This window comes from Arachis ipaensis, chromosome B5 (assembly GCF_059453495.1).
Source record: "Arachis ipaensis isolate K30076 ecotype BB chromosome B5, ASM5945349v1, whole genome shotgun sequence".
NCBI lineage: Eukaryota > Viridiplantae > Streptophyta > Magnoliopsida > Fabales > Fabaceae > Arachis > Arachis ipaensis.
In genome coordinates this window covers 13698665-13713761 of record NC_142440.1, presented here as the reverse complement: position 1 = coordinate 13713761, position 15097 = coordinate 13698665, and the positions used below count along the sequence as shown (strand labels likewise).

General features: G+C 34.8%; 1 protein-coding gene across 2 annotated transcripts; it reads right to left on the bottom strand.

Moving 5' to 3' along the window:
• Positions 1 to 1788: 1788 nt before the first annotated feature.
• On the bottom strand, positions 1789 to 14808 carry NRPD1A (nuclear RNA polymerase D1A). 2 transcript variants are annotated; one of them, XM_016346496.3, is made up of 16 exons: positions 14570 to 14808; positions 13352 to 13480; positions 12817 to 12937; positions 12603 to 12727; positions 11101 to 11154; positions 10779 to 10991; positions 10009 to 10164; positions 9796 to 9891; positions 7439 to 9711; positions 6679 to 6854; positions 6008 to 6267; positions 5741 to 5914; positions 5496 to 5633; positions 4726 to 4973; positions 3854 to 3965; positions 1789 to 2604 (listed from the first exon to the last, which is right to left on the bottom strand). In XM_016346496.3, the coding sequence occupies exons 2-16, from the start codon at positions 13436 to 13438 to the stop codon at positions 2440 to 2442; spliced, it is 4398 nt and encodes a 1465-aa protein (XP_016201982.1). In that variant the 5' UTR covers positions 13439 to 13480; positions 14570 to 14808; the 3' UTR covers positions 1789 to 2439. The 2 variants fall into 2 exon arrangements, with proteins under 2 accessions (XP_016201982.1, XP_016201983.1); XM_016346497.3 differs by having other exon boundaries at positions 6679 to 6851.
• Between the last annotated feature and the right edge of the window lie 289 nt (positions 14809 to 15097).

Sequence of the window (15097 nt, the reverse complement as noted above, 5' to 3'; positions counted from 1 at the left end):
GCCAAGAGTAATTCTAATCATGTTATTTGGTCTGAGCCTAGTGTTGATCTCCAACAAATCATTTGCTCGGATTTAGAATAGTTTTTGCTTTGTTTCTTTCCTTGTTTAGTCACCAAAAAAACTTACTATCTCTCTCTAAACTTTATCGAAAGATAGATTGGCGCATGGTTCCGACTTACGAGCCTGTTGCTAATTAGCTTGTTGGAGGTTCTAATTAACAATTAATACATCGCTAGATATCATCATTATTATAGTAGCTTGCATCTTAGTTGGACCTACTACATATGTGTAGTCAGCTAATTAGCTTCCTCCATTGGCAAGATGGTCCCCTTGCTAATTTCTAGAGAGAACAGTTTCTCCAGTCTACGAGCTTCAGTAGCTAATTACCCTTGGCTTGCATTTGCATACACACATAGCAAAATTTTTAGGTGATCCAAAAACATGGGTGTTCCAGTAATTTTAGCTATTGATTATTTGATATCAATTATGGATGTATTTCATAAAAAGGATCAAATAGATAAAAGCACTAAAACACCAATGTTTTTTTTGTCAGTGTGATAACCTTCCTATAATATAATATCATAATTACATAATTAAAGACAGCTAGCATAAGCACATGCATGTATCATGCATACACACGTAGACTAATTTTTTTTTAACTACGTTAATGACTACATACCTGATCATACATGAATGTCCAAGAAAGTCCAAGAATCGAAGTTGAGTGGTAGAATGCGTGGATTGATGTTATTATTAAGAAAGAATGCAGTTACAGGGCAACTCTCCTTTGGCGGATCATATTCATGCTTTCGTGCATGCATGTGTTGGAATGTACGTCATGTATCTGCCAAAGGTGAGGAGCCCCGCAATTGGTTTTCTTAGACCTTTATTTATCTCTCTCAAACCATATGTCTCTGACTATGGCTACCTATTTGTTGATTCTTGGCATATATATAGATAAAGTTGGCTCATTAAGTATTAGCATATGCTACAGCATATCCTGGTTCCTACTGCTTTCTCTGCATCTATCCTTGATGGAATATATATTGAAACAACACATAAAAAGGCTTCCAAATCTATCGTGTGTATTCTAATTCTAATATAAAAGGCCTAAGATATATGCTTTCTTTCTTTCTCTTACCTTTTACTTTTCAGCACTTGTGAACACAATTCTGGCCTAGAGTATATCCTTGTCATATTCTTAGTTTTTGATGATCATCAGTGGTATTTGATATTTTTTTTTTCCAGTAATTCATGCTATGTCATATTCTTAGTTCTAACCATTTTTTTGTTTATATCTACAAAATAACTGAATATCTCATTCATTAACAAGTTCCCAAACTACTCTTTCATTTATACGCGATTATATAAACGAAAGATGATCCACATGTGTAACAATGCTGCTGATTTATTTATCACTGCTGACAGTATTTCTCAGATTCCAAGTATAGCTCGTCTCCCTGGTTTTATTTATCACTAAAGTCACAAGCTAGTATATGAACATATATTAACATATGATGAGACAAAAAATGAAGAATTTGAACAAATATAGCTTTTAACTTGCGTAATCTTTCATTAGTGTATTACTTGATAAAACAGAAATTGCATTTAGAAACCATTCTCATTTAAAAAGATTAAAAAGTATAACGCAGCTTAATTGGAAGTGCAACGTATGATAGATTAGCACTATGCAGCTAATTTATTACTAAATTTTATATGCAGCTAATTTGTTTAAAGAAAGCATAAATTATTTTTGCAATAGAGGGAGATAATAGAGAGAGGAGGCACTCATTGATTTGAAGGAAGCAGCCCAAAGAAGAATGTATCTAACTGCCAAAGTATATTAAGAATAAAAGTGGTCCGGGGCAAACCTTTTCAAGCTTCTCGTTGCTGCTTCCACTAGATCTTTCCTTGCCTTCCTGACGTTATAGGAGGCAAATAAAGTATTAGTAGAAGAAGCAAAAAGAAGCTAACGGTAAGGATCCCTCCATCTTTACCATAAAAAGGACTAGTTTGTTAGGTTATGATATTACAAAAACATATGGCCATTGCCTTTCAAACTTGGCTACTGCACAAATATTACCCCTTTGATCTTGGTTTGCTGCGCAGCGCCTCTACCAAACGAGCTACATTTCAGTTAGCTACTAACTTCCGGAGAGTATACAACAAAAATGAACGCTCCAAACTATTCGTCAGCTTTTTGATGGAGCAAGGCCAATGACATAACTCTAAACTCACAAAAAACAACTGTGATTCTCTACCACTGATTTGGGACCTCCTCCTTCAAAATCAAAGGTAGAAAAACAACGTCGTATTTTGTACTTGTAGAGTTGTTGCACTATTATCACCCACCATGATCATCATCTCATATTTTTAGTTTGTGGCTGTCACCTGATCAAGTGGCCAGTCACTTATTATTCTTGAACAAGCAGAGATAGCTTATTCATCTTTCTTCCATTTTTTCTTCTGGGTCTTTGCCTTATCTGGGGCAACAATCTCAAGAGCACCAAGAATGCATTTCCGGTATGAAAAATCCTCCACAGTCCCATCAGTTCGTTCTATGAAAAAGCAGCGTGTAGTCTTATGTTCAGGGTGCCATCCAACCTGTGAATGGCAATGGAAAAGGCATCAGCATCTTATGAGGAGAAAAAAGAGAAATTTGTAATATATTGTTTCACTAGAAAATATTTTAACATTGGCAACAAAAGCAAAGTTAGCTCCAACATCTCTTAGTAAACAAGTGCAAAGTGTTGCACTACAACCATGAAATTTAGGTCGCTCAAACTTTCCCTTCATTCTAAAAACCTAAAATATTTGACAAATTGCGTTACTTTTCATTTTGCTTTGTTATAGTAAAATTTCAGAATGGAAGGGGAAAAAATCTGAAATATTGGATAATCTTTCTGGTTGGAATTATAAGTTCAGGTGTGGAAGGTGCAAACAACAGAGAGGAGACTTTTAATTATATTTTCTCTATATAGATACGATACAAAATACAAATCACTGAACCCTATTTAAACCGGCATTAGTATTACACTCCTAATCTGGGTAAATAAGGAATCAAATAAGGAAATATCATGTTTTCTATAATAAGAATTTTATGAGATATTTTTAGATATTCTAAGGGTTTGATATAAAGGATCAGGTAGTAAAGTTCATATATAATGGTATGTGCATATCAAAAATCAGTCATTATGTATTTATGTATAAATGCATGTATATGTTGCTTAAATCATTTTCAATGTGTATTTTGTACTTTAACACGTATTTTATAGGGTGGCAGAATTTTTTAGCATAGTTGGATACTTTTACTTCAATAAAAATGAAATATCTCATCCTATATTGGGTAGATCCTGCAAATCGCTACAAGTGGACCCTTTGGGAGGCCAGGTATAAGTGGATTAACCATTGCATGCTTGTTTACATGACCCTATTAAAGTCATCAAGGACCATAACCATAAAGTCAGTCAATCAAAACCAAAAATGACACTTTTCAAAGAAAAACATTTAACCCAAGCAGAGATAGTTTCCTTGACTTCTTCAGAGAACATAAAGAATATTCCCCCTACTGTGAAATTGAAATGCCTTAATATAAGAGAATAATATCCACACACTAATAATAAAATATTTACCCTGTCAATCAATTAAACTTTACTAAAGCGTTAAATCACGAGAGTAGTTAATTAAAAGTGAATTCTGTTTTCTTTTTGGTACACTTAAATAGACCTGATTTTTGCAAGAGATTTTCCTGAATTTTTATTGCTAATCTTTATAGTTTATACACATTAGCATAAAGAAAAAAAAAATGAATTTTGATCACAAAATCAGACCATCTTCACACAAGCTCGCATACCTTGATGTGCTGTGGTCCAGAGCCATACTTTTCATCTCTATGCGGATGAAAATGCAGAACCTTCAGCATGGTAAATAGGTCCTTCTCATTCAGTTGCTCATCAATTGAATACCTACACCAATAACAGCCAACAGTTATTATTATTCTGCAAAACAGAGATCCTGAATCATGTTATGGGAAACTAAAGAAACAATGGTAGCAACAGCATCCAATAAGATATGCCTCGATTTTAGTAGCAATATTGAAAAATGCAACTGCTTTAAAAACTCTAGATGCGAAATGACTTTGTTATAGAATTTTAAGTTCTAACATTTGAAATTTAGTGAAACAGTAGGAACTTACTACGTAATTTATCCTTTATTTGAAAAGTCTAGTTTCCTTGAACACTAAGAAATAAATTCAAAACTAAACTCACTAAAAATCCAACGTTAGAAATTATTGTCTTCCCTTTCCCTAAATATTTCAAGAGTTGATAAGGATCTAAAATGGAATAGCCTTGAGAAGGACTGAGACCCAAGGCACAAAATCTCTTCCAAAGGATTTAATTGTGCAAATAATTTCATGACCATTGAGTTTTTAGTTCTTCCCCAACCAGCAAACTATCTCAAAAACACAAGCCAGAAGAAAACATAAATTAATGGTTATTATCTCAAAAAAAAGCCCTATGGTTGAAGTACTGAACTACAAGAAACACTACAGATCTACAGCTGGCGTAATAATACATACAACCCTCCAGTTTTTTTCTTCAACATAAGTACATAATGCACGATATATACACAAGTGTGAATGCCATTATATAGAATATCTGGCGGTTGATGCCATCAAAATACACATTATAATAGAGCATACAAAAGCTATATGTAGGCTCTTACTTGTTCAGTATGTTCCTTGATGCAGAAGTCAGTTTGTAAATATCGTTCACAGTCACAAAATTTCTAATAAGGCTTTTCAACTGTTTGTGCACTTTGAAGCCAAACCCACCATTTTTGGGCCGAACATTAGAACTCCATTTCTCAGGTGAATATTTGTAATCAGTAGGGAGACTGCTCTTTTCACTCTGCTGGTCAAAGTTGGCCTTTAGCAGGTTATAAACATCTCCAGATTTAGCAAGCTCTTGTCCCTGATAAAAAGCAAGAGTCATACCATTTTACATTACAAAGTTTTTGCATGTACAACTTACAAGGTTCAAGACAATTCCGTGACATAACCCTTGAGCTTTTACTTTACTTTCCTAGCCCAACCCCAGATAAAAATATCCTTGGCTCTGATGCACTCTTCATTAGTGCCAGAGAAATTATGATTGCAGTTATGAAAATGGTAGAAAAATGGAATAAAGTGAAGAAACCATAATATGCAAAAGGATGTGGCTACTCTTTTGCAAGGACTTCTGTAAAAAGTATAAGAGTATTAAAACGAAACCACTACCAGTACAAAGTTTTCCATAACTTAAATGTGTCGACACATTATTTTTGAAAGAAAAAAATGATACTTCTTTGAGAGTAAAAAGTACTTGTACATTGAAATACTGAACAACTGCCTTGCAAATTGTGTTCTTTGAAAATAGAATTGTATTTGTAACCGGGAAAAAAAAAATTAAATTTAACAGCAAAATATTTAAACATAAGTAAACAGATAACATTACCTTCGGAGAATATATAATCTCAAATTGTCCACTTGTCCCTAAGGGTGGACAGTTTCCCCATGCCAATGCGTCGAGGATGCCTTGCAAATCATCTTTGACTCCAGCCTTAGCAGATTTTATAAAGCAACTACCAGGGTTCTGTTTAATAAGATTCAAGAATTTCAACAAGATTTCTAAAGGCCACCATAAGCTGACCTTTGCTAAAAATAAAGTATGTGATTGGAATCATAAATGTGAAAACTGACAGAAAAGCATGCTTGTACAAAGGGAGATGAAACAGATGCATGTTGTCTCTGTCGTGCCATGCCCTTTCCATTTAACCCTACAAACTCTCCACTAACTGACAAGCTATCAGCAACAAGACGCAAATGCTTGTGAAGGACTGTCTTGCCAGTATCTGTTGTTGCAGATGCCAAATTCTACATTTGAAACCAGATGATAGAAAATTAATACACATTACCATGAATTTCAATGGAACCTTCAAAAAAGAAGAGAATTAAAAGTATAAACACCTGGAGAAAATATTTCCATCCTGCATCAATTCCATAGGCTGAGCAGAAATGATTTATGTTATCTGGGAGACTTCTTGTCCAATCAATCATATGCATTATCGGTAGACAATGATTTATAAGAACACCCCAGAATCTTCCACTGCTATTATCACTTGACATAGTAATCCTCAAGTAAAGTTCCCCAGAACAGCCAATTCTGGAATTTGCTGATTTCGGAAGACTATTCCACAGAATATCAACCTTCGTGATCTCCGGAAATCCTAAAGAGCATTTCAGGGATTCAAGAATATGTCTAAATTTGATAATATTTTACATGACAAGCAATACATATACATACATAAGAAGGATATCATCAAATCAGAGGGAAAAATATTTTGAACAAAATATTATATTGAATTTATTTATGAGAAAAAAGAAAAAGAAAAACCCCCCACCCCAAATTGAACATGCAAGTTTATACGAGTTTAAGGCAAACTTCAGTAGCCATGTGTATGCAGCAGAAATGTGCTTTTCAAGAATGTCCCAAACATATATCTGTTTATCAAAGAATTTTCCAAATGATGTTTACACAACAACAACAAGAAAACGGAAAAAAAGAGGGCAATTTCTAAATGCATTACTTGCAAATCACCAGATTAAACTAAATTTATGTAAATTAGATAACTGCCAACCTTTTACAGTAGTTCCAAGAAGGGAAGGTAGCATAAAGTCCCGAACATCATCAAGTGGTATGGAATTGTTTAAGTATTCAACAAGGGTGACAGTGATGCAATCATCACCCTCCATTCCCTTATCTGTAGAAGTAATTTTTCCTTCCTGAGACATGTATGCAGCTGAACACTTCCTGCTACATTCTTTGAGTCAACGTGAATGGCAAAGCTCCAAGGAATAATAACAACGCAGGAAGAAATAGAAAGATAATATACATTGCTTAAAGTAAATCTTTTATGGAAGGAGAAAATTTTTTAGACAAAGGTTAAAAACATATATACTTGCCCTATGCTCAACTGTAATTTTTAAACTATCTCCTAATGTTAGTCTTCAACCACTTCTAAAGTTTCCAATATCTTCTTTTCCTTTTTGTTATTTAGAAACTTCTCCATCTTACATTGAACTTAAACTCAAGAAGAACCTCCATTGCACTAGAGACTAAGTTTAATGTGGTTTAGTTTGGAGTTCTATTAACATTTGCTCACCCCTCCTAGGTACTTCCATAACATCTATCAGAAATCTTGAATTTTGTTTACAGGTTGTAGCAAAATTATTATATTATTAGGGCTTGGATGAAAAGTAGCTGGGGAAATAAGCATAATCGTTGAGAGCAGACAATATTAGGAACCAGAAGAATGCAAAGCATCAATATAGACATCACAGAAAATATTTTTTGATCTAACAGCTACCGTTTGAAGAGCCAGAAGAGAAGAAACTTACTTGAGTGATATTTCCATGCTGGCAAAACATACTTTGGATTCTTTCCTTAGAATCCCACATCTCTTCTTAAGAGAGTTAATGATAGAACACAATTTCAGGTTTCTTCTGCGAACAATTTCCTTGTCTAGATGAAAATGGCAAACCCAAGGGCTGTACTTTTCTTGGTTTCTAGACTGTGAAGTGTAAATTATCATGACAGTAGAAACAATATCTGAGAACATTATTCTTTCCAAATAATTCTTAACATCAAATGCTGCATACTCAAACCCATATCTCCGGTCACGAAATTTCGCAGACAAAAATAAAGAGACAGTCTGGTCACCACTTTTTTTCTTGGAACCACACTCCAGAACACTCTTTAAATTCAACAGAGGTGATGTTTCAAGAAGACTTATTGGTTGACCCAAAGCACTGTATGCAGCTTCAGAAATCGCACAAGCAGCAAGCGCTCCAACTGGTTCACCACCTATAGTAGTCTCTTGGGAGCAGCTACCCATAGGCGAATCCTCATCAGTATCATAATAAAACTGTACAATCTGATTACCGTACAAATTCCTAATCGTTCCATCATATGCGCCATAAATATCCCGCATGAAGAACATTAGTCTACGAGATAATGTTCCAGGGAGGTCAGCATTGTCACTGAAAGAGCTATCACGATTTGTGACCGAATGAACAAAACATTCAAGTGGATTCAACCCAGACAGGAACGATCCTTCAACCACAGCATATGGGATATAAGACTGAACAGATTTAGGAGTACTAGAAAACTTTTGGACAGAATCAAGCCCCTTTTCACTATTCCAAGCAGCACATGAGAGTTGATGGGGAATTCTGAATGATAAACGTACCAAAGAATGTTGTAGGCCAAGGCACATGGAATGTTGCACTAGTTTCAGCAAATTACCCTTGCTTCCAGCCTTGATCATAGCAAGGAATGAATTGTCCTTATGTCCATATCTGTCAGCTAGACCTTGAATATTACGAAAAACTTGTCTAAAAGCATCAACCGACTCTTGACTGAGAGCAGCTGATATTTGCCTTTCATAGTTCATACGAACCACATCAATCATAGTCTTTTCATTTCCTTTAACATTACCTGCAAGAAAATCACAACAGGAATCTACCAACAACTGTTTGAAGTTACACGAATGTTCTGCTTCTTGTAAGCCAAAGGAGATTTCCTCCATCATATTTTTCCGTGCGTAGGAGTCAGAAGCAAGGTACAGGTCAGCAAGTGAAACTGTGAAACCTGTCATAGATAACCACTCACAAAGAACTTTCTGTGCAGCATATAAAAAGTCTAGAGTGTCCCCTTGACATTGTTCAACAAGACTCTGGAAAAGATTACAGTCAGAATCACGTAACCAACCAGAAGCCTCTGAAGAAGATATAAGCTCGCCATTTCTGATAGAAACACCATTTGAAGGAAAAGAATAGTCAAGATTAGAAGGCAACAGCATGCTGAATAATTGCTTGCCAGTCCAAAATGAGGTATTACTGGAAGGAGCTTTAACAATAGCAGGTGGCGTTAAATTATGAGCACAAAACATCTGAAGCTGCTGCATTTGGTAAACATTCAAAAGGACCCCATCTTCCATCAGCAAATGGGCAGCCGTCAAGCTATCCTGAGAGAGTGAAAGCAGATTTTTACCACTCTGCCCATTTATCAATTGCTTCTCCAAAGAAACCAGCTCACTTAGCTCAACTCTTGCAGCAACTGAATGTGGAATATACCCATGAAGACAATCACCGTCAAAATCCCCACGGAGTGGGGAACAACAAAGTGGGTTGATAGACACCGCAGAAGATATTGGTAGGACTTTAACCGAGAGAGCAATCATTGAGTGTTGATGTATGGAAGGTGGCCTATTTATCAATACTTTATCACCATCACCAAGTGGCCGATAAAACAAGTCTCCTATTTGAAGCTCTTCTTTTTTGTACAGGACAATAGGACTACCTTTTCTGCGGACCTTTATGTTTCCCTTCTCTATCATGCGTAACTCGCCACAATAAAGCACTTTTTCCAAATTATGCTTGTTCACATACTCGGAAACCTGCAGACTTTCAGCGATTTGACAAGGTATACCAATTTCACCAGGCTCAAGGTCTGGATCACCAACTACTACCGTACGGAATGAACTATCATTACGTTTTCCAAGAACCACATCTTTCATCCATCTCAAACCAGATGAATTGCACGCATTTTCAGCATTTTTCTTTTGCTGGATATCAGCAAAACTATTTGCTGGTGTTTTATCAGGATGTAGCTGCATTTTAAAGTACAATCATAAGAAAGACAAAAAAATCACAATCTGACAAAATGTCACAAAAGTAAAGGTTGAAAATCTTGCCTTAGAGATCCTCAGGCAATCCAAAACACGAGAAATTAACTCAGTAGCTGTACCCCGGAAATCAACCAATTTCTTACAAGCTCTGGTCCTGTTGTCCTGAAAACATTTAACCAGGCAAAGTGCCATATTAAAGACTAGAGCTCAAGTGATTATACTTGAAAGTTCATAACTATATTAAAGAACACAATAAAGGAGAAAAAGAAATATACTTACAAAACTCAATCGGTTTGCATTAGAAAATGCATGCATGACTTCTGTCACGCGATGACAATTTGGCGTCACCGGGAAGCAATTAAGACCAAGTAACTCCGTCTGTGGAACAAATTTTTGAACAAAGTCTTGATCAACATCGCTCAGCAAACAAAGAACCTGAGATCAAAAGGGGAATACCAAATACCGATAATAATACAGCATCAGCAGAAAAGCATGACCTCATACTGAAAATGATGCAAGAAAATAAACTTGAAAGCTATATCAAATTCAGTGGTCTTGGAAAATTCCATCCCTCCAGAAACACATTAAAGAGCATTACTTGATACAGAAGAAAACATAATTAATATGAAAAAGTTATTAAAATGTGAGCACATCAAAGAACATCTCATGTTGCTGAACATCACATCAACAATAAAAATCAAGTAAATAAAATCTGAATCCCAATATTAGAGTTGATGCATTTACCTTTTTGCAATCAAGCCCAATTCGAGATCACATATATAATTGCATGTATCATGTCCAATTGTTGCATTAATGTGCTAAAATTTATAAGACACAAGTTTAAGCTTCGAAGAAGCATTTTCATTAGAGACAGTAATAAACAGTTTATCTTTCAAAAATCGGAAATAGCCCCCATTCTTTAACATGATATAATATACGATTTCGGATCAGACAGACGAAGATTACATATGAATATGGTTAACATTACAAGTATCGAAAGGAAAACGATACAAAATTGAATAACATATGTGAAAGTTGGGGAATGCTACCTGATAAGGGGATAAAGCCCTTCTGTTTGGTTTTATGCAACTTTCTTCTTGCTGAGGATCTGAGGGGATGAAATCCCAAAAATGTTCAGGTACTCTTCGTCCCAAATGTTTCTTTGAGTTTAAAGACCTCTCATTTATTTCAACAATAATCGCAGTTCTTCGGAAGAGATCATTGGACGAAACTCTGAATTTCATTTTTGGATAACTATTTCCCTGTTTGATGCACAAAAATTTATTAATAATACAAAACAAAAAGAAGAATAATGAAAGAAAACCAAAACCAAAATTGATTCTTGGAGAGGATGAAGCCACACTAACTTACAGAACAATATTTACAACCATTAGACCGTTTGGTTCCAAAGAGTAATTGAGCACCCTGTAAGAAGACACTTGAACTATCAATAGAGGCAAATAACAATGGAAAAAACAAATACAATTTCAATCCCATTCAAGCCAACCCCAACAACAACAAAGAAACATACATACATACATACATACATGCATACATATATATATATATATATATAGGAATAATTTCCTGGAACTTCTAGAAGCAAAGACCAATGAGAGTCTTGGAGGATGTCTAATTTTACTTAAGCATCCCGTGTAACTTAGAAGTGGGAAATGGTTTTGAAGGACTTCAAAAATCAAATAAGTTTCCATATTTTACAGGCATCCCATACTACATTATCTACTCTATGAATGCTTAATCAACTAATTATTAGATTAATTTTTAACCCATATTTGGATCTTTGTTAATGAAATAGAAAGAAACAAGTATTGGTGGGACCAAAAAGGAAGGAAATAATAGTACAAGGGAATTTTTTTTATTAAAAAATAAAAGACAACTACCTTCCCTTGCTTGGAACATTAATAATCGCATAGTTTCTTTTTTTGGATTAAAACATAATCCTATTTTCAAGAACAAAGAAAACATCAAAAAAGCAAAAGCTTCCAAATCCCTCAGCATAAATCATCCACTTCTCTCCAAATGTCAGTCATTCAACACAAGGCTTACACTCCAGCCAAATACAACTTGTTTTCTGAATCCCATACAAGTTTTACTCTTTTCCATTCCATCCCAATTTTGGGAGTAAAAGTTTAACAGACATAGGTTCTTGCAGCAGAATGGAAGGTAAATAGATCACCTTGAGTTATTTATCCTTCCTATCTACTTTATAGTTACTTCTTTTTCCCTTGTTCCTTTATCATTCAACTCAATAACTATCATCCAAACACATTGTTAAAAGGAGATTTTCCAAATTGAATTATTGATTGGAAGTATTTATGGCTTATTACAAATTAAATACTCAATTAATTAATAATGCTCCAAGAAGAGGCCAACGAGTGACCTTTTATTATACATTTGATTCCTGATCCCTCTATACATCCAACAAAGAAAATCGATAAAAAAAGGGGTGTATTCTGTAAACATAAAGATTGTACAAAGATAAAGATAAATAGAACACACAAAAGTCATGGGAAAATAGTTGTTCTGCAAGAGAGAGCAGAATCAAGTAAACCAAAGTATCAAATATGATCCCTTTTAAATGATTAAAACAAATAAATGAACTAAATAAATTAAATTAGTTAAAAAAAACCGCAGACATGCACACATATGAACAGAAATCAATTTTCTTGCCCTTCATAGCACATGGAAGGTCGAATTAATAGGACACTAGATGTTAGATCCCCAAATTGAATATGGCCCTTTGACAATATGAAGCTCTTTACAAGAAGAGTGCACTAAAACAAATTGCCAATCATAGTAAAAAAAGTAAAATTAACTATAGTAATATTTGGCAGAAGTAAAGCATAGCTGACCTTGCTCCGTAATTCTTCTCGAATAGATTTACAAGCAGGGCAGATTTTGTTCAAAAGTTGTGCAATCTCCGATAGGAAATAAGGATGGGGTATGGTAATGTTAAATTTAATTACCCCATAATGGCCTGAAATTAAGTATTAATCCTTCACTGTCTTTTCTAGTACATTTACAAATGATAATCTATAAATAAATTGTCCTGAAATACATCCTCACCTTCACAGAAATTTCTATCTTTAGAACCACAAGTGGTGCACTCATGAGTTGGGTTTGGAAGTCCCAAATCAGAACAGTTAACCTGCCCGGCTGCTTGTATTTCCAAAGTAGAGGCATTCTCCTGTAAAGGTGAAATTGATTAATATCCAATACATGGTTAATAAATTACAAGGTGAGAGAAGACATTCGAGATTGATAATCCAGTCTATAGATTAGGGATGTCTCATTTTTAAGGCAAATAGAACGGATGCACCCAAACAAGGACGTTCTTGTTTCCAACCATCCCTTGATCCTGTGTTTATGCATGGTAAGTGCATGCCATTATATATACTTTTACAATTATTACTATGTTGTTATAGATTTGGACCAATGCCATGGATATTCAATAAAGGAATAAATGTGGTGCTTAGGTTGAAATTTCCTCGGCATGTGTCTTTTAGTATTTGCTTGGAAATAATATGAGCCACCAGTAACAGTGACTTAATACACCAAACAATTGAAAGCTAATGCAGATAAGATCAAGAATATACTTAACTATATCTTCCTCAGTTAAAAGGCCAAACTTTATTCCTGTTATGCGACCAGATGGCACCACTTGGTCATTGAAGAGATTATCATCCATGGAACTTGGTAACCTTGTGCAAAGCAGAAAATCTCAAGCAGCCTGTTCATTAGCAAATATTAATAGATTGTAAAGAAATGAGATCAATAATAAATGAGTCAAAAATGCATATCGATACATAGAGTAGTTATTATTTCACTGAAAGTGTAGGTACCAATACCATGAAGAGCCCAGATTAGGCATTAGAAGATATACCATATAAAGCTAAAGGGAAAATAAATAAGCAAATATTTAAACCAGAAAAAAAAACTTTCCTCAACATTCTAATTCCATGTCAACAATGTTCCATAAAGAATATCAAACCAGCAAATTTCTTTTAATTAGCTGAAGCCAAATAAACTAGTATTTTTTTTGTGCGGTTTGACTTAGCCTTGTGTCCTATCAGCTGATTTTGATGCTTAATCACAATGCACCCAAACAAGTTCATAGCAATTTTTTATCAATTATTTAAAAAAAAAAAACAGCTCAATACACGTTCATATGCACCGCATACGTGAGAATAAAATATTCATAAAAAATGGGGAATTGAAATATTGATAGAAAGGCTTTTTATAAATAGATTGTCATATTAGAAAGCATCCATGAAGGACACACCAAATTCCATTGAAGAGTTAAAGACAGAAATTTTGAATGGTGTCTTGCCATATCCATAATCAATTAAGAGGAAATACTTTCTGCCAAAATCAAAATCAAAAAATAAAAAACTCCACCTAACACACAGTATCAAGAGTAATATATACTATAACCAATGCCAGAACATGTCATTCACATTGCAAAACGAGTCTGTTATAGCATAATTACAGAGTGACTCCACAATCCCCATTAACAAAGATTCCAGAGAGGGAAAGAAGAATGATTAGCATCAGAACCGAATGAAAGCATTAATAATGAGCAAAGAGAGAAGTCACATTACGACAAACACTACGAAGACAGTGTTCAAAAGCATGATCATGTAACATGCAGAACATGATCACGCGCACATTGCAAAACGGAAAACAGTTCTAACGGCCGCAGCAGCTCGAAAAAAAAAAACAATTCAATGAGTTTCAATAAACAGAAAAACCATTCAGATAATCAAAGTCCAAAGCCGATAAAGAGAAAAAGAGCGAGCCAAAAAAAGGTTTTACTTACCGTAGAAAAACGTGAATGAATGCGAATATAGGGAAGATGAGAGTGAGAGTGAGAACTGAGAAGTGCGTTGAAACCGTTGGGTGCGAGAATCGCGCGGAAGAAAAAGGGATTAGAGGACGAAACGCGTTTCGGCGTGATAGTGAAGAAGAGAAGCGCCGGTAGCTTAAAGGGGAGTAAGTAAGTAAAAGTGAGTTCTCTACTTCTTCTCTGGGAAGCTAAAAAGGTCACTTCTTTTCAGCAATGTCTCTCTTTTTGGGCCTTGTATCTTTTAACCCTTACTTTTTCCTTTAAATTACGATTCTCTCCTCCTCTCACCAATCACCACAACTTACTTACCTCCTCTGCTGTGATTCTGTTTTTGTTTTGTTTTTCCATCCCCCTTGTTCAAACAGAATAATCAATAATCATGATATATATTCTCTTATATGATTTTTTTTTTAAGAAAGAATCTTCGTAACGATTATTTTAAAAGGTAATTTTCAATGGTACAAAAATAACCAGTTTAAAAAAAATAAGTTTTATAAAGAA

What these genes read in the sequence shown, in the direction of transcription:
- NRPD1A (XM_016346496.3), bottom strand. Translation starts at nt 13,438, where the DNA reads ATGGATGATAATCTCTTCAATGACCAAGTGGTGCCATCTGGTCGCATA. An exon ending in AGATAGAAATTTCTGTGAAG is followed by an intron (nt 12,728 to 12,816) that starts GTGAGGATGTAT and finishes ACTTAATTTCAG; the next exon opens with GCCATTATGGGGTAATTAAA. An exon ending in TCAAGGAACATACTGAACAA is followed by an intron (nt 3,966 to 4,725) that starts GTAAGAGCCTAC and finishes TTATTGGTGTAG; the next exon opens with GTATTCAATTGATGAGCAAC.